We start from the raw sequence: 19198 nt of genomic DNA on the forward strand, positions 1-19198 counted from the left end.
TCCAACACTGGTGGTATAACAAAGGAGATTGGCCATTTTCTCATTGATGGTTGCTGGAGGATGATCCAGAACTGCAGGGTTGAACGGAGTGCTAAGTTCCTCAATACCGACCACAGGCTTGTTGTGGCAACTTTGAAGTTGCAGCTTAAATCCAGGAGAATAGTACCATCCCAGCCTAGGCTGGTTGTTGGCAAGCTCAAGGATGAGCGGGAAGCTGAGTAGTTTGTGAACAGGCTGTGTGGGGATTTGGGGGGGTCTGGTTGTTTTGGGGAATCCTGTAGAGTTGTGGAGTGCCTTCAAAACTACCATCATTGATGTTGCTGGTGGATGTCTTCGAACGCAGTGTCAGGCGAAGAAGAAATTTGGCTCCCAAGGGACACTATACCATTGACCAGAGTCGCAGGGCCAGGCTTAAAGGCAGAGCTGAGCTGTTCAGGGAGGTGAGGCATAAAACTGCATGTGCGCTGATGGTGGACAAGGAGGCCTATGTGTGAGGAATCTGTGAGAGGGTAGAGCAACACCTGTGATCAAGTGATTCTCGTCCTGCTTAAAGGGGAATTCACACATTGTGTTCCTCCAAGCCCATCCCTCAGTTTACTGCAGTTGGAGTGGAGGGTGGTGGGCTCTTGACAGAGGAGTCCGAAGTGAAGGCCCGCTGGGCCAGTTACTTTGAGCGGCTGTATCAGGCTGACCCATCAGCTGTTGAGTTGGATGTCAGGGGTGTAAATATCCCTATTGCTGACCTTCCAATCAACTGTGAACCACCTTTGTTGTGGAAACACAGGCTGCGGTGAACCAGTTGAAAAGGGGTCAAGCTCCTGGGATCTGTGGCATCCATGCTGAAAATGCTGAAAAAATTCTCAAGGTTGGTGAAAATGCTGTACTCGTGTTGTTGCAAGCAAGTCTGTGCTCTGTTTGGAACACAGTCATCATCCCAACTGATTAGAAGAGGGGCCTTGTTGGCCCTGATCGCTCGGACTGCAACAGCTACCAAGGGGTTCCGGTTTTGGAGCGACGAGAGGTCTCCTTCGGGGCTCCCTGCTGACGTTCTCAAAGTTAAGTTTCCGGTTGTTATTTGTCCCGTTTTAACTTTAATTTTCTCACCTACATGTTACTGTGTGTTTCTAGTTCGGTTTTGTTTCAAAAATTGTGCTATTTTGTGAGTATTTTTGTCGTCGTTCTTACCTGGTGTTTGAGGCCTAGGCCTTGGCCGAGGCTTGAGGCCTACCGGTTCCACTCGGTGTTCGATCGTTCTTTTTTTGTTTGTTTGTTTGTTTTTTCTCCCCATTACCTTCCATTTCTATCCTCCCCATTACCTTCAATTTTCATCCTCCCCACTTTCCAAACATCCCCCATTCTCCCAACTAATCTCTTTCTTTTCTCCAAAAAAAATAAAAATAAATAAAAAATATATACCCAACAACAACAACAACAACACGCTGACCTTCTCCCGATTCTGCTTCTTCTTCTTCCTCAACTTCCTCCTCGTCTTTTTCCTCGATTTGTTTTCTACACTTCCATGACCTAATCTGTTGAACTCTCTCAATCATTAATATTAACAACAAAAACGATCTTATAATGCTTCATCTTCCTCTCTCACACATGTGGTACTCTTTACTGTATCACAATGCACTACTCTTCTGCTATTTTAACAGACTGCTCTCATTTCGACCTCTCCTTCATTCCTTGCCTAAAAAATCCAACGATTACAGCGCTTCTTCTCTCCATTCTCTGAATTCGCCTTCATTGCATCCATCAAGAATTGTGTTAAATCGCATCTCTGACCTAAAACTTTTAAAAACCACAGTTTGCCATGGATGCTCGCTTTCCATCAACCATTCTTTTTTTCCAACTTCAGTGCCAACTCAACCCTCTCACCCCTCACTCTCACTCTCAAAGCAACCATCCCACTCTTTTCCCTGCAAGCCGCCCTCTCACCTCTCTCAAAAATTGCCCCCTCACCTTTCTCCCACCTTTCATCCCCCTCACTCATCCTTCTCAAAGTTTCCCCCCCTCTCATCCACCAAGCTGCCTCCCTCCACTGCCCTCTCACCTCCATCTCTTCACTCCACCTCCTCAAATCCTCAACTGCCTTCTTCCTTGTCGCTTGTCCCCCCTCTCCCCCAGCACCACAGAGCCTTTTCTCCTCCTCATTCGGCCCTCCCCTCGCTATTCTGCAATACCCCCCACTCTTTCAACAACCCTCCTTACCTCCCCCCCTCGCCCCTTGGGCTACCCTCCCCCTCCCCCTCCACCTCCTGCACCCAAAGCCTCCTCCCCTACCTCTTCATTAAAAGTGTGGACCTCAAATATCCGGAGCCTTCGCTCAAACCTTTCAGATCTTTCCTTACAGGTTGCCACTGACAAACCAGACATTATCTGCCGAACAGAAACTTTCCTCTCCCAAGACGTGACTGACTCCCAAGTATCTCTCCCCGGTTACTCCCTTTTACGGTATGACAGACCTGAGCCTCGTCCTGGTGGAGGTGTTGCTCTCTTCATCAAAGACTCCATTCCTCACTCTCCATGCACTGCTCTCACTCCCCCACACCCCCAGGAATACCTCTGGCTTCGGCTTCCCCTCCATTCCCACCTCATGTTTATATGTGTACTGTACTGTCCACCGAACAGTGATGACTCCATCTACACCTCACTATCCGAAAACATGGACCATCTTCTATCTTCTCATCCAAACTCTCTCTTCCTCTTATGTGGTGACTTCAATTGTCATCACGCCAGTTGGCTAGGTGTGGTCCCTCTCTCACCTGCCATGGCACCTCAGCAAAAGCTTTCTGCAACTCATTAAGACTGACTCAATTGGTCAACTTCCCGACCCAGATCTCAACCAATGGTACTCCATCTCTTCTGGATCTGATTTTGACAAATTTCCCTGACAATATCTGCTGCTCTTCCTTCGCTCCAATTGGTTCTTCTGACCACGTCCTTGTTAAAGTGGACATCTCTCTGGCTGTTATCAGAGAACCACCTCACCGCCGTCGAGTCTGGCATTTCACTCAAGCCGACTGGCAGGGTCTCCGAGCAGCCCTCAAACTTACAGACTGGTCTCCTATCACTACTTTCTCAAACATCAACTCATCCTGGGAATTCTTTCAAAGAAACTTGCTCTCCCTCATGCACAGATTTATCCCCTCTCGTGTTCAGTTGTCCTACCCTTCCTCCCGCCCTTGGTTTGTTGTTGTGGCAAGGCAGTTGTCCTGAAACAACTTGCCTTTGCCTCATGGAAAGCAAACCCAACTGAGGGCAATCTCAGTTCTTTCCACAAAGCTCGGAACAAGTGTGTATCTACCCTCAGCAGAGCCAGAAAACAATATCTTTCTCATCTCAAGTCTGAACTCTCAAACCTCTCTCCCTCCTCAAAATCCTGGTGGCGTTTAATCAAATCTGTTTCTGGTGTATGTTCCCCCTCCATCCCCTCCCTTACCTCAAATGGCCGCACTGCTGATTCCACACGTGATAAAGCTGAATGTCTAAACTCGGTGTTTGCAGCTAAATCTTGTGTCCTAAACCCATCACTATCTCTACCCACTTTACCCAGTCGCACCCAACTGTCCCTGGACTCTGTATCCTTTTCTCCTGACAAGGTGGAGAGCTTGCTTTCAAACCTCGAGTCAGATTTTGCAACCGGTCCAGACGGCATCAGCCCACGTGTCCTCAAAGCCTGCTCTTCTGCTCTTGCTCACCCTCTCTCTGTTCTATTCACCCTCTCATTTGCCCAAGGTCATCTGCCATCTGCTTGGAAATCTGCTAACATCACTGCCCTGCATAAAAAAGGTGCAAAAACAGATACTGTAACTACAGACCAATCAGCCTTCTCCCAATCATCAGCAAGGTTATGGAATCCATCATCGCTTCAGACATGAAATCCTTCCTCTTCTCCAATGGCTTGATTTCCAATCATCAATTTGGTTTCAGACAAGGTCACTCTACCCTGGATATGCTGCTTCTGCTCTCCCATCAATGGATGGAGGTCCTCAATGCCAGACAGGAAATCCGAGCCGTATCCCTGGACATATCACGTGCTTTTGACACAGTCTGGCACCCTGCCCTACTCACCAAACTCTCTTCCCATGGTATTCAAGGCCATCTCCACTCATGGCTCGCAGACTTCCTCTCCTGTCGCAGTCAACGTGTGGCCCTAAATGGAGTTCTTTCATCCCCTCTTCCTGTGCAGGCTGGAGTTCCTCAAGGTAGCGTTATGGGCCCTGTTCTTTTTCTGGTTTTCATCAATGATCTCTCGGACTCTCTGGAAAATCCTCTATTTCTCTTTGCCGACGACTCCACCCTCTGCCGTACCATCTGTCATCCCTCAGACCGGCAAGCAGCAGCTTCTTCGCTCACTGCAGATCTGGCTAAAATCAATCACAAACTGGTCCAACACGTGGAACATGTCTTTCAATCCAGACAAATCTCACACTCTCACTATGTCTCTTCGAAAGGACCGTTTACAAAACCCCCCATCCACTTTCTCAACAATCCTCTGGAAGAAGTCTTTTCTTTCAAGCTTCTGGGTCTCACTATCTGCCATGACCTTTCCTGGGAAAGTCACATTTCCAACCTCGCCTCAAAAGCCAGTCGCCGACTTGGAATCCTCCGTCGTGCAAAGTCCTTCCTCGGCCCTCTTGAGCTCCTGACCACTTACAAAGCTTTTGTCCGTAGCCTGATGGAGTACTGCTCTCGCCTCTGGGCTGGTGCTCCTGCCTCCCACCTTTCTCGGCTTCACGCTGTCGAAACCAGGGCATTTAAGATCATCGGCATCTCCCGCAATGAAGCTGAGTCTTTGAGCCTCTCACTCAATCACCGCAGGTTGGTCGGTGGTCTTTCTGTCTTCTACCGACTCTTCTCCAGCCTTGCCCCCCCCTGCTCTCTCTGCGATTTGTCCCCACCACATTTCCACAGGGCGCTCAAGGTCCGCCAACAACCCCCTTCTGGTAAAACTACCAAAATCACGAATCACTGCTCATCTTCACTCTTTCATTCCTCTTTTTTCCCACCTTTGGAATAAACTTCCTCACTCTATTATTTCCCATTCTTCCCTCCAGGCTTTCAAAACAGCTGTTCACCACCACCTCTTATCTTCCCCCATCCAAATCCTCGATCTTTTCTATCCCCGATAATCCACCCAAGCCCACTTCCTTCAATTCCCCTGCTTTCCTTCCTGAAAGTCCCTGTAATGTCCATCTTCTATTCGCCATGTTCCCCGTCCCATCCCCATCCCTCTCCCTTCCACAGTTCACCTAATGTGTCTGTTCCCCACTATTTTGTCCCTTCCACTCCCGCCCCTCTTGTCTCATGCCTCCTTGCTGTGAGTTGTGTGTTAGCTCTCATGCGAGCCTCGACCAAGGTATACAAAAAAAAAAAGGGGTGACACTGCTCTCAGCGCCGGGCAAGGTCTTTGCTCAGATAATTCCTGATAGGGTTCACCACCATTTGCTTGAGCACCATTGCCCAGAACAGTCTGGCTTTACACCAAAGAGGTCAACGATTGACCGTATCCTTGCTCTTCTGGTCCTCACCAAACGCAGACGACAGTTTTGGCAGGGGTTGCTCGTAGCATATATTGATCTCCGCAAAGTGTTTGATTCACTGAATTGGGATTCCCTATGGAGGATTCATGGTCTTTGTGGGGTGCCACCAAAACTGATCAATCTGATGTCTGAACTGTACTCTGGTATGCTGTGAGGTGTTCCATCTCAGACTTATTTCCAGTTGTTACTTGAGTTTGTCAGGGGTGTGTACTGGCCCCCACACTTTTCAGCACTTGTATGGACTAGATTTTGGGGATGATGTGAGAGAGGTCAAGTTGTGGTCGTTGGGGAATGTGAAGATCTCTCACCTTGATTTCGCAGATGATTCAGTCATATTCGTAGATACACTGAATATCCTCATGGGGGCCCTCGAGGCACTGGATGAGGATTCGGAGCCACTGGGATTACGGGTATCCTGGATCAAAACTAATATCCAGGCTTTCAATGACATCTTGAATGCTGCTATCTTGTCTAACTGCACTGTACCTGTACCTGTTTGCGGCGAGGATGTTGAGGTCATGGAGAGATTCACTTACCTTGGCAGTGATATGCATGTCTCCGCATGTTGTGAGCCAGAGGTCAAAAGACATCTGGGTGGAACAACAATAAAAAAAACACAACACAAAGCAAGGCCTGGGGAGTCATGGATTCACTGGATCACGGGGTGTGGCACTATTGGTACTTGGGCAGGAGAACGAAAGTTCAAGTCTTTAAGTCCTTGCTGCTTCCAGTCTTCCTTTACAGATGTGAGACTTGGACTCTGACCAGAGTTCTGAGACGGAGACTTTGGGACCAGCTCTCTTTGGAGAATTATTGGCTGTTGCTGGTCGGACTTTGTATCCAACGAGCGGTTGCTGAGAGAGACGCAAATGAGATTTGTTACCTGCATAGTCCGTGAGCGCCAGTTGCGGTTGTATGGACATGTGGCTCATTTTCCTGACGCTGATCCTGCTCACCAGATTCTCTCAGCAAGGGAGCCTCGTGAGTGGAGGAGGCCAATGGGCTGACCACGTGCCTCATGGTTGCAGCAGGTTGATCGCATCTCAAGGAGATGGGGATGGGCCAGGCATCTGCCTGGGGTTTGGCCAGATGGAGGCCCCTGGAGTACCGGCAGAAAATCGATGCAGCGACGCACTGCTCTGGCGCTTGCTCCCAACCGTGACCTGACCGGAGTTCCTTCTGATTATTCCAATGCAGTATTGTACTTGCAGTATTTGGTCTTCCATTTGATTTGAATTGAATTTATCTTAATCCCATTCTGAATTAAATTAGATAATAACAAACATCACGGGTCAGGGTCATGTTTCCAATCAAAGCGGGGTTGCATCAAATCGGGACATCTTGTTTTCCAGTCAATACTGCCAGCAGTTATAAAGTTGCAGTTCTAGTTATGTCTTTTATTAATTATGTTACACCCCAGTACACAAACACCACACAAAATACATTGCACAAAACTCCACAAACACAACACAAAGCAAGTCCTGGCGAGGGTCTGCGATCTCTGATTGCTCTTTTTCTTGTTTTCCTTCCCTTTATGGCTGGATGTTGCCATGCATTTACTCGAAGGGAATTAATAATGGAATACAGGAAGTGCTTTTCCTTATTTTTCACCAGCTGTTTAAATAGTTCCTTGACGGTTCTCTCAATTTTAATTGTAAAACTCATTTGTAACCGATGAGAGCAGATACTTTGGTGCTTTTTCCCTCCCCTAAAAATCCCAAAGATGTCAGAATCACGTGATATGTGTATGTGGGGGGTGAGGGAGGCGGTGCGATGAGGATGGGCAAGAGGGAATAGCTTAATGGACTTGTAAGTTTTTGGAGACTGAGCACAAAGCAACCATGTCTGTAAAGCCGTATTGTGCCTTCAAATTCGCCGATGGTTCAAGGGGCTGTCTCTCTATGTCTCACTATGGGCATTTTTTATGTCTCTATGTCTCACTATGGTCAGGTGGGCATTTTTGCTTTAAAAACAACCTTACAGCAACACTGACTGTGAGACGTTGTGCTTGGAGTGAACTGGGGCTGAGGTGAACATTGTGAACTTTGGAGGTGAAACTGGAGCTGCAGTTCAATAATCTCTGGCTGGGGGAACATCCTTACACAACCACCCAAGATTTGACAAGCGGATGAGTGTTGCTTGAAGGGTACAGCCTGCCTGAGGCTATTTCCTGGATACAGATTCACCTACCTCAGGACTCCATGAAGACAACAAAATCTGTGTCCCTCGTGCTGGCAGTTGAGATTTCACTGGAGAACCGTTATTCGTATCTTATGACTCTGTCACCCGCTAAGCCTGATAATTCTAGTTCAGAGAGCAACACAGACCTCCAGTTTAATAATAACAAGAAAGTTGATACCAGAAGGAGTTATCAACATGGCTCTTTGTTCTGTTTGTCCATCTATATATTTTGTGTCCTGGCATCCATGATTTTTGTACAGACTTAGAATAAAGCTAATTTCTCTATTTTTACTTATCACACTGGAGTGGAGGATTTATTATTATCTGTGCATGCTTGTGTCGCCATACAATCTATGCTATAGTGTGGAGAAGTGAACATTCGCGCGTTATTCTTTTGGATGAATAACTAACTATATGTTGTCGTCCAGGAGGTGCGATTGTAAATAAGTGCGTGGTTAAATAAATTAGTGCTTAAAACAAAAACCCATTCTAGTTCTATTTTCTCTTCTGTTAATGTTCATGGTGTGAGTTTGAACTTATTTTAAGGAAATTATGATCACATTTTCAAGGGCTATAATCTTTGGCGAATCGTTATAATTGGATCAGAGTGAGAAGGTCCTTCCAACCATTTAAGCCACTGCACATCATTCCCTGGGAAAGTACGCTGGAACTCTCACACCATGATTCTGAAACCCTCACTGCTTAAAAATTGGTGTCAGGAGTGAGAATTCAAACCCAACTTCCTTCAAGTTGTTGAGAGGCCAAGAAGCTCATGCACACTTTGTGAAAAATGGTCTCAGATCATGAAATTTGGAGCAATTTTTCCAAGTTGGTACTTGGGCTCGAATTTGAATTTTTCTCCCCCAAATTTGTATTTGGAGGGGGGCAACGAACTTTCTCATCTAAAGCAGAATATTGATTTTGATCCACACCCTGACATTGGTATGTATGAGGTTGAGATAGAATCTCTGTGAATAAGTGTTGCACTACAGATTTCAATTTTAACATTAAATTTTAATCGGTTTCTCATTCAAGGAGGGAAATCATAACTCCATTTGGAGCTTGGAGAATGGGAGGAGGAGAATTCGAGTATAACGTTGAATTATTTTGCAGCTTTCAAGAGATGCTCGGAGATGTGGAGTTATGTCCTATAATGAAGAGGTGTCAAATGATGGCCACTATGAATGGCTGCTTAAATGTTAAGATGTGAATTTGAAAGCAAGTGTGGATGAACAAAAAGCTGATTTATAAAATGGCATGAATGAATTGGAGAATGATGGTTTAAAAGCAAGTGTGGAAGTTCATAATACTAAAATGGCTGACATGCTTGAGAGGGTGTGTGAGCGCTGACATCGAGTGGGAAGCAAAGATTTCCAAGTGTGAAGACGAGTGTGAGTGCTGATCAACATCAAGAAGGTAAGGGACTACTTGGATAGGATGATTGAAAAAGATGGTGAGCAGCTATAAATGCTCAGCTATGGCATTCTAAGATGGAATGATGGATGAGGAATGTGGAAGAGGAATTTGAAACAAGATAAAGAAAGGCAGATAAGTTTGAAGGTTCTTTCAAGAAGGTGCAGATGGTGGATCATGATTGTAATTTGTAACAGATGGAGGTGGTCAAATACGAGTTGACTGACTTGGTAAAGGGGAGTGAATAAAATAGGTGAGAGAATACATATGTGTGAAAAGGCTCTTTGTAATGGCAAAAGCACTCAAAGATAGCTTGGTAAATAGATTTCGGCAAATGGAGGAAAAACTTGACAAAACACCACTGGACTCAACAAATGAAGATCATGCTTGTGTGTGTGTGTGTGTGTGTGTGTGTGTGTGTGTGTGTGTGTGTGTGTGTGTGTGTGTGTGTGTGTGTGTGTGTGTGTGTGTGTGTGTGTGTGTGTGTGACAAATCCAACCCATCCTCAGCGTGGCAAACGGGTGAACAGTAGTATGTCATTACCTGCTGGCTAAAGGGACTATAGCATCATCGTGCTCAAGGATTATGATGAATTCAGGCACCGAATGTTGCCTGATGATGTCACTTGGATCTTCCTTTGAGTTCCCACCTGCAGAGAATTTGCAGCACTCCTCAGTGAAGAAGAAGTTTGCACAGTGAGCGAATCAAAGGGCTCGGCATTGCTTCTGGGCTCATGGAAACATGTAGACCAGAAGACCCCTAGGAGATCACTTCTTGAACCCTTTGGCTTTGCTCCCCCAGTCGGGGGTTGCATGACCGAATCTATCAGCGAATGATAGGAGGATGTGCAGGAATGCATGCTTTGGCTTCTGGTAGAGAAAATCTTTATGGCTGCTTCTTGGTGTGCAGTGTCCCAAAGACCTCACTGTAGATGAAAGTTAAACGAGAAAACCGATTCAGAATTGTTGAAATCATACAAATCACATGTTTATAGCATGTTTTGTTCTGAGAGAATCAATAAAACTTTGTTTTTTCATCGATGTTGCTTTCTTCACATCGACCTCTTCCCTCTTGGACCCCTTATGCAACATTTATTTCTCTTTTGTTGCTAGTCATACAAGGTTGGCTTTGTGTTTGCTATTTTGTTGGAAAAAAAAATCCTTAATTTTTGTTCTTGTTGGGGTATATTGTGCATGGATAGGTGCTGGAGTGGCACTTTTTGCAGATATGTAGCAAATTGTCTAATTTTTCCATATGTCCTTCTCCTGCATACAGACTACGTTTGTTCACAGTTGCAGTTCAGCTGTGAGAGTGGTGACCAGTGCATCCAAATTTTCTACCGCTGTGATGGATTCATTGATTGTCATGATCACTCCGATGAAAAAAATTGCCGTAAGTTAAAATTGGGGCTACTTGAGTAGGGCAGAGTTAGGAGCTAGGTTTTATTTTCGAATTTTTGTGTTGACAGCTTACTTAACATGAAAGTGCTGTGTGTTCATCCCCTTGCTGGTTGTATCTGCACGTTTGTATGTTGCCTTGTTTGCTTTGTCGCGTTTCTCTTCCAGGAGCATTGAATGTCCCTGCTGCTCACCCTCCATGCGTTTTCTTGAAAATTTATAGATGCTCTCTTTCACAATTATCTTATTTTCTGTTCAATGACACTTTTCACTTGCTTTATTTGTTACGTCGTTGTTTGAAAATTAACACTTTAGTTCTTTGCTTCATCCAGCGACCCGACCCCCAGGCATGTGCCATGAAAATGAGTTCCAGTGTCAGATGGACGGATTCTGTGTGCCTGACCTTTGGGAGTGTGATGGACACCCAGACTGTGAGGATGGCTCGGATGAGCACGAAAGTTGTCCTCCAACACCAACTTGCCGTCAAGGCTACTTCAGTTGCTCTAACGGAAACTGTGTGCCAGAGAATTGGCTTTGCGATGGCGATGATGACTGTCGGGATATGAGTGATGAACGTGATTGTCCCACGCCCTCTTTCCACTGTCCTAATGACTATTGGCAGTGTCCAGGAACCACTAAATGCATTGAAAATGAAAGAGTGTGCAATGAACAACCAGACTGTCCAAATGAAGAAGATGAGTCACCATACTGCAGTGAGTGGCTATTTGTATAAGGTGTGAGCGAGGCCTTAGCACATGCCAGTGGGAAGCTGTGAGAGGCTACAGTGTAAGCAAGTGCAGCCACGAGCTGCACTGACTCGGTGATAGGTGACCCAATGCAAATTTTGGTGGCCACAAGCATGTCCCAGTGCACTCCTATGTGGCGATAAGGGTAACCCAGTGCGTGTGCCGGGGTGAGAGCGCGTCTCAGCCCGTGCACTTGGGCCATTGTGAGCGGGACACAGCGTGTACACCAGGGTGACTCAGCACATGTACCCAGGTGGCCAGAAAATATGCCTAGTGTATCTGTAAGGGGGGGAGGAGTGCAGTAGCTGCCACAAAGGAGACAAGTGCACATATAGGGGCAGTCACAAGGGAGGCAAAAGCAAAAACAGCAAAAGTACCTAACCCGTCACTCAGTTGTCTTATCCTATTTTCTTGTTCAATGAATGAGTTCATACTAAAACTGCTGTGTTGCTGCCAGCTGGCTGTACTGCAATCTGAATTATGTTTGTCTTTCGAGGAGATGTTAAACCAACTCTCCTTTCTAATACTATCGGGTATATGTGCCATTTTTCTTTTTGGACTGTGCCATAAAAAAAAAAGTAAAAAAAATAATTGCAGAATCATTGTACAAGATATCAATGCTGTTTTGAGTGTACATATCTCATTAACAAATGAACATGTGTTGCATTGGCAGATGAAGAAGAGTGTTTGGTTGAGAATGGTGGCTGCTCTCACAACTGTATTCAGAGTCCGTTTGGTGCTTATTGCACTTGTCCTATTGGCTTGCAGTTGCTGAGTGATCGCAAAAGTTGTGGAGATACTAACGAATGCCAACCCCCAGGCCTTTGCAGCCAGCGCTGCATCAATGAGGATGGTTCATTCCGTTGTTACTGTGACCGTGGATACACACTTGAGCTTGACCGGCGATCATGCAAAGCGAATGGTGGGGAAGTCTTTTCATTTATTGGTTAGCTTGAGTAAATGATCTAATAACAAAGCATAACTCAATTGCAGTCTAGCCTATAGTAACGGAGACTATCAGAGATTTGTGAAGGCATTTTAAATTGTATTCCTCTTTGCTCAAGGCTGCATTATGCCTGCCAATAAATTGTTTAGTTAGTTTGAAAATGTAAAACCAGTCTATATCATGAAGTCTAGTATCAGCCGAGTTAGCGGGCAGATACAATATTTGTTGAATCAACAGGATGTTCATCACAATTATGCAAAATTACAGTGGGAAGTGAGGGGAAATTGACATATTTGGGGGTATCAAGGGTCTTTGGGGGTATAGAGGGTCTTAAGGGTCTTATCACTCTTTGGGTCCTTAAGGTTTTAAGGGTCTTAAGAGTCTTAAGGGTCTTCAGAGTCTTAATGGTCTTAAAGGATCTTAAGGTAATAAAGGGTCTAGTGGTTATAAAGGGTATTAGCATTATAAAGGGTCTTATGGGTCTCAAGGGGTGTTTGGGGTCTCAAAGTTATTTGGGCTTGAAGGGTCTATTTGTCTAAAAGATATTTTCCAATAGTCCATAATTAATAGAGCTAATTAAGATGTAGTCAAGGTCCAATAATAAGTAATTAATAGACATACTCATGGTCCAACTCACGTTTAAACAGTACAGAATTAATAGACATACTCACAGGGGTCGACCAAGACTTGCCCCTTGATGAGGGTTCACCGTTCACCCGTGTTTTTCAGTTTTATATACAGTACATACTTAGATATCAAGTGAGTTGTTTTAAAATAAATAATTTATTTGACTTTGACCTTTGACCTTTGTCTTATTGACCTGAAAAACAATCTGCTTCCAGCTTATCACAGCCTCAACCAGGTGCTGAAGTTTTCTCAAGATCGGAGTAAAAATGTGACCTGTTGTCGGCAATTGACATACAGACAAACAGAATAAGAAAGACCGCGTGCAGAGCACAATACTTGTGAAATCCCTCAAGCAAATTTGACCTTAAAAATAATTGGTGATCGAATTCATTGACCAAATATGGAAATCCTTTTCAAATCCCAAGTCAATCGGATTAAAATTGATGATTTTAGAAATTCAGCCTAAGTTGTTGACCTCTGGCGTATGTTGACCTTTTGACCTCAAAATCAATAGGATTCTTGCTTATGACCAACCCTACCATTTGTTGAAGTTTTGGTAAGATCCACTTGAAATTGTGACCTTAAAGCGATTGGCATACAAACAAACAATGAGACAAACAGACAGATTAACACATGTGACCAACCAATATACATACTTGATTTTTGTAAGTAACAAACAAGAAAGACGTCTTGCAGAGCCCAATACTTGTGAAGTCCCTAAAACAAATTTGACCTTAAAAATAATTAGTTGTTAAACTCAATGACCAAATATGCAAATCCTCCAAATTTCAAGTCAATCAGATGAAAATTGATTTTAGAAATTCAGTCTATGTTGACTTTTTGACTATTATACCTGAAAAATATTTGGTGGTTGAATTCAGTAACTTGCTGTGCAAATCTTGTTCAAATTTCAAGTCAACTCGATGAAAATTGAGGATTTTATAAAATTTACCTAAGTTGTTGACTTTTGGCCTGTGTTGACCTTTCGGCCAAAGTTGACTTCAAAAACAATTAGTGGATGAATTCAGTGACCTGATATGTAAATCCTCTTCAAATTTCAAGTTGAGGATTTTAGAAATCTGGCCAATATTGACTTTTTGACCTTAAAATCAATAAGGTTCTTACTTACGACAAACTCCACCATTTGATGAGGTTTCATGACGATAAGTTTGAAATTGTGACCTGTAGGTGATTGACATATAAACAGACAGAAAAACAGAAAGACAGAATAACACACGTGACCATACTTGAAAAATCTTTATTTCTTGAAAGTAACAAACACACAGACAGGGGTTAAAACATAACCTCTGTCTACCTTCGGTGGCGGAGGTAATTATGCCTCGTTAAATTATCGTATGACATGGACACGTCAACTTATCCACAAGCAAAGTATGTTCTATAACCACTGTGTGAAATTACAATTGTTTATTTGCATTATTGAGGAAGATATCTTTTCAAAACGATGACAATCACGAGTTCCTCACCAGGAATTGCTATCTAAAATGCCGAAGTGCCTAATCACTGTCATTGTAACATCATGATTGATGATTGATCAATGTGCAACATCGGTACTTCATCCCGTAGAGGATAACAGAGGGTTCCTCCACTGTGCACATTTCCATCTGTCTGCATGCATTATTAAGGAAGCTGTGATCACTTCAAAATGACAAAAATTAATTAGAGATTAGTTAATGGGATGAATCAGCGAGTTTCAGTTCTGATAATTTTTCGAATAAAGCATCGGCAACCTCAATACTTATGATTTGGCAACTATCTTTTGATATCCGATTGCTCCCTATGTTTCGTAGCTTCATGATAAACAATTGTGGAGCATGGAGTGGATAAAAATGTACAAAATGACAAAAAGTGGTTTTTTGGACCCTGGTGATCAACTTCAACACCCCATAGTGCCATGTTGGGGTGATAATTCATGGATAACTTTTATCCAGAGTCCACCATATCATTGTCTATCGATGCCCAAAAGTTCAAGTAGCACCTCAGTCAAGGAACGAAAACTGATTTTAAGCCGCTTTTCCAGAGTCTGCCTATGGCTTTTATGGAGCATTTCAATTTTTCACACAAGATATGACTATAACATTTTATTTTCACATTTATCACCCCGTTTTGTGTTGCCACAATCATATATATATATATATATATATATATATATATATATATATATATATATATATATATATATATATATATATATATATACATACACACACACACACACGTATAGTTACAGCCCATGTTTGGAGGTTCGCCACAAGGGGAAGCACTCAAGTTCCTCCCAAACTTCCAGTCGTGAAGCCACAGCCACAGATAAGTCGGTGGTTGTTAAGCAACCATGAACGATGATTGGGAGTACCAATCCTATCAGGGTTTCACTACTTCGTGTGAGTAACTTACCTTTGGATGGCCACACCAAGCGAGTTACGTGCCCTCAATGCACACCCAGATTACTGCCGAGCGATACAGTGAATTTGCGCTGGTTAACAAGAGCAAATCACATGGGGTAGATCTTCCCAGCTAACACTATGTGCATACTATGCCAGATCAATGGAGGAAAGGACACGGTGAACTCTCCTCTGGCTGACTGACTCACTTTCTGTGCTGAATATGGCATTTATATTCCCCTAGTGGAGGGCAGAGCTTAGAGTCAGATCAGGATGAGCTGATAACGCTTTCCAGCACCCTCATTGTCGTTCGGACAATGACCACTGCGTTGGTCCCGCCCATGCGATGATACGGCAATGGAAAATGGCCTCAGTCGCTCCGCTACGTCATCCATCTTCGAGATTATCATGGCGGTGCGCGTTTGGTTGTGCACCTCAGCTACGAATGTGTGACACACCGAATGGAGGCCATAATTGAGCGGAACACTGAGGCTATCCACATGACAATGAATGGAGCCTCGCGTACACGAGCACCTCAAGTTACATGCCAGGATGTACTGATCCGAGTGTCCATTATGGTGCGTCTGGCTCTCTCATATCCTGCCGGTTCAGAGGGCAGTGGTTAATGTCAGTTGTGATGGTGGTTGAGCAATGTCAGCGGTGATGTAGTGTAGGAGCTGTAGTGTAGTGATTTATGATAGAGGTGGTTGGTCGTTCATTGTGGCTGTTAATGGTGAAAGTAAACGAGCTTGGGTTGTGGTCCAATGGTATAGTGATTTTTATAAAGGCTTTGTGGTGATGTACAAAATGTTGCAACGCTGGGGTTTGAGTCTTGTGAAGTCTGAGGTGTAATGTCTGTTGGATAATGTTGCCTGATTTGAAGGAGTTTCAGCACATGTATGCAAATTATTTGCCTGTTGCTGTGGTCTTCATGTTTGCTTGAATAAAGGTCGTGTACAGCGAAGCAAAATAATGTGAAGCATGATAGATGGGTCAAGAAAAGAAAGAAAAACACAATCTAAAGCCCACGCAACGCATATTGTCCCATAAACCCATTACAAATAAGGGAAGGGCTATCAAAAACGAATACTAATGAAATAACTTTCTCGAGACTGTGGTCGAGCTATGTAACATTTTGTCCAAAAATAATAAGTATGCCTGATGTTGGCTTCATGGTTAAGGTGGTGGGCTTGGGATCCAAGGGTCCTGAGTTCAAATCCTGCTTGGCTGTTGAATTAATACCAGGTGAAGTTGACTCAGCCTGTCATCCTGAGGTTGGCAAAAATGAGTACCAACTTGCTGGTATCCTGTGTTGGAGTGGTGACCTGCCCAGGATTGTGCCCCATAGCCAAGGAGACTGCTTTGGCAGCACCAACGCTCTGCACAGAGTATGGTCCCAATGGATTGATTGATGGACCATTATATGTTGTTTGACATTGCCTTGGGGAGTGATGGATTTGCAGAAGCATAACAATATAAAGAAGAAAGTTTGTTTGTTTGTTCATTTATGCATTTGGCTCCTGCAAGGAACCAGTGCAACCACCTCTTTCATCCAGATAATTATAAAATTAAAAAAGAACAAGTAGTGGTATATTCAAAGTACACCACCCCCATGTCAAATCAATAAATAAAAAATCCTCCAGCGTGTGACATCGCCGGGGTGCCCAGCGATGCTGCCTTTGCAGCACATGAATTTGGAATTGGGTTTGAGCGGTGTACAAGAATAGATTAATTGATTAATTGCATCATTCAAATAAATAAATAATAATCATAAAATAATTAATTTCTTAATCAATTTCTGAATAGCATACCTGAACCACCACTGTTTTGTCCAAATCTGTACCTTTTTGAAAATTAGATAATAAGTCGAAAAATGAATAGTTAATCGATTAATCAAATGAAACATACTCTTTATAGCCAAATCACCTGGTCACTGTCATGTCCACAAATGAGCTTCGTAGTTCAAAAAGTGCCTGAGATATTGCCAGGATGAGAAATTAAAAAGTAATTAATAAATTGATAATAATTAAGTAATTAAGCAATTAATTTACCAATTCATAAATAATAAATAATTTTCTTTTTTTTAGCCAAATCACTTGGTCACTGTCATTTCTAAATATCAGCTTCCTCGCTCAAAAGGTGCCAGAGATATTGCCAGGATGAAAAATAAAATAAATAAGTAATTAATAAATCGATAATAATTCATTAATCAATCAATCAATTGATTTATAAATAAATCAAAAATGCTCTTTATAGCTAAATCACTTGGTCACTGTCATGTCTAAATATCAGCTTCATCGCTCAAAAGGTGCCCGAGATATTGCCATGATGAGAAATAAAATGTCATTAATTAATAAATTGATAATAATTAAGTAATTAATTGATTAATCAAAAATAAATAAATAGCGTTTTTGCCAAAGCACATCTTCATTTTTGTCCCCAAATTTTAGCTTCCGAGATCAAAGGATGGCTGAGATGTCGCCTGGACAAACAAACAAATAAGAAAACGAACAAACGGAGTGAAAACTGAGTACTCCCTTCCTTTGGCACCCAGCGATGACATCATACATCGCCTGAATATGGAATTGGGAAGGAGTGGTGTACAATTAAAAGCAGATAATTGGCCTTCCGGCCTCGATTGGGTCTTACGCTTATACACTGCCTGCGTTTTTTGTTTCTCCCCCCCCCCCCCAGGCCCCACGATAAATCGAGCAATATCTATGCGCAGATCGTATGTTGAGGTTGTAGTGATTTCTTGTCAACAGCACAAATTTAAATATTATAATGTTTACACATGTGCCTCTTATTAAAAAGATTGCTTTACACGAGTTTATTATAACGTATCCATGTTCAGGCCTCCAGTGAGGATGCATTGAATTTCCTCAGGCAACGCTGGGTACTTCTGCGAGTGCATACAGTATATCTGATTTTTAAAAGGCTCTTCTGGCTAAACAGTTGCATAGGACCCACCTATTATTGATGAACTTTGCAGAGTTACATCCACCTACATCTCCATTGTATTGAACTGCAGCTAATACTGGGAAGAGAATTTAATTCTCAGTTTTATTGACAAGTCCACTCCGGAGAGGGAACATCACTCTGGATACATGTTTCTGGCTTGTTGGCCCTTGTCACCATGGAGCAGAAACTCCTCCCTGGAGAGAACTGGTCAAACTGAAAATGTTTTTTTTAATCCACAAAGATAACTTGATATTTTTTTCTTTCAATGGCAAAGATAATTTGATCTGTTAGTTTAAAACTTGATCTTCCTGGCAGACTTTCCTTCATTATATTGATATTTTAAGTGTAAAGGTGCATTTTACTAACATACTGCTATGATATCACCATCCAGACCCAAACTTGGCTCTGTTATTGGTTGCCAGTCAAAATCACATCATTGCTGAAAACTTCACAGCAGTCCCTGTGGAAGTGACATCTGTGGTTCGTGATGGAAGGAGGATTGTGGCCTTAGATTTCGATACAGAGACGGACTTCATTTACTGGTCTGACATTTCACAAGACAAGATCTGGAGTTCTTTTCGTAATGGCACAAATCACAAATTGGTATGTCCATTCCACAAATTTCTTCGCCCCACTTTATTATGCACAATTAATTTTGCTGTGCTGTACTACCAATAGAAAACTATAAAGTGTGAAGAAAATGCTGCAGGATCTGATAGAATGGATTCTGACTCGTTTGTCGACTTTTGTTTGTCTTTACGACTTGCTCTCTCAAACCACAGCCTTCTATTCTCCCTTCCCATACTTGGAGACATAATCATCGCAGATAAATTGTAATAGTTGTATCCTGATAGACATATCCTTATTTATTTATTTTAATACACTCATTCTCAAGATTTAGTCATTCTCACATAAGAATACACACAAGAAACCGAGACACATGAAGTACCACTCGGCCCACCAAAACCAATGTGCCATATCC

General features: G+C 43.1%; 1 protein-coding gene across 3 annotated transcripts in view; it reads left to right on the plus strand.

Moving 5' to 3' along the window:
* LRP2 (LDL receptor related protein 2) overlaps positions 1 to 19198 on the plus strand; it is a 350948-nt gene that overhangs the window by 93620 nt on the left and 238130 nt on the right. For all 3 annotated transcript variants that reach the window (XM_085883670.1, XM_085883668.1, XM_085883669.1), the window contains exons 24-27: positions 10416 to 10532; positions 10870 to 11250; positions 11957 to 12205; positions 18608 to 18819. In XM_085883670.1, the coding sequence (XP_085739796.1) occupies positions 10416 to 10532; positions 10870 to 11250; positions 11957 to 12205; positions 18608 to 18819 (959 nt within the window). The remainder of the gene's footprint in view (positions 1 to 10415; positions 10533 to 10869; positions 11251 to 11956; positions 12206 to 18607; positions 18820 to 19198) is intronic.

Source organism: Eptatretus burgeri, chromosome 1 (genome assembly GCF_056783735.1).
Source record: "Eptatretus burgeri isolate ZD-2024b chromosome 1, Ebu_testis_v1, whole genome shotgun sequence".
Classification (NCBI taxonomy): Eukaryota; Metazoa; Chordata; class Myxini; order Myxiniformes; family Myxinidae; genus Eptatretus; species Eptatretus burgeri.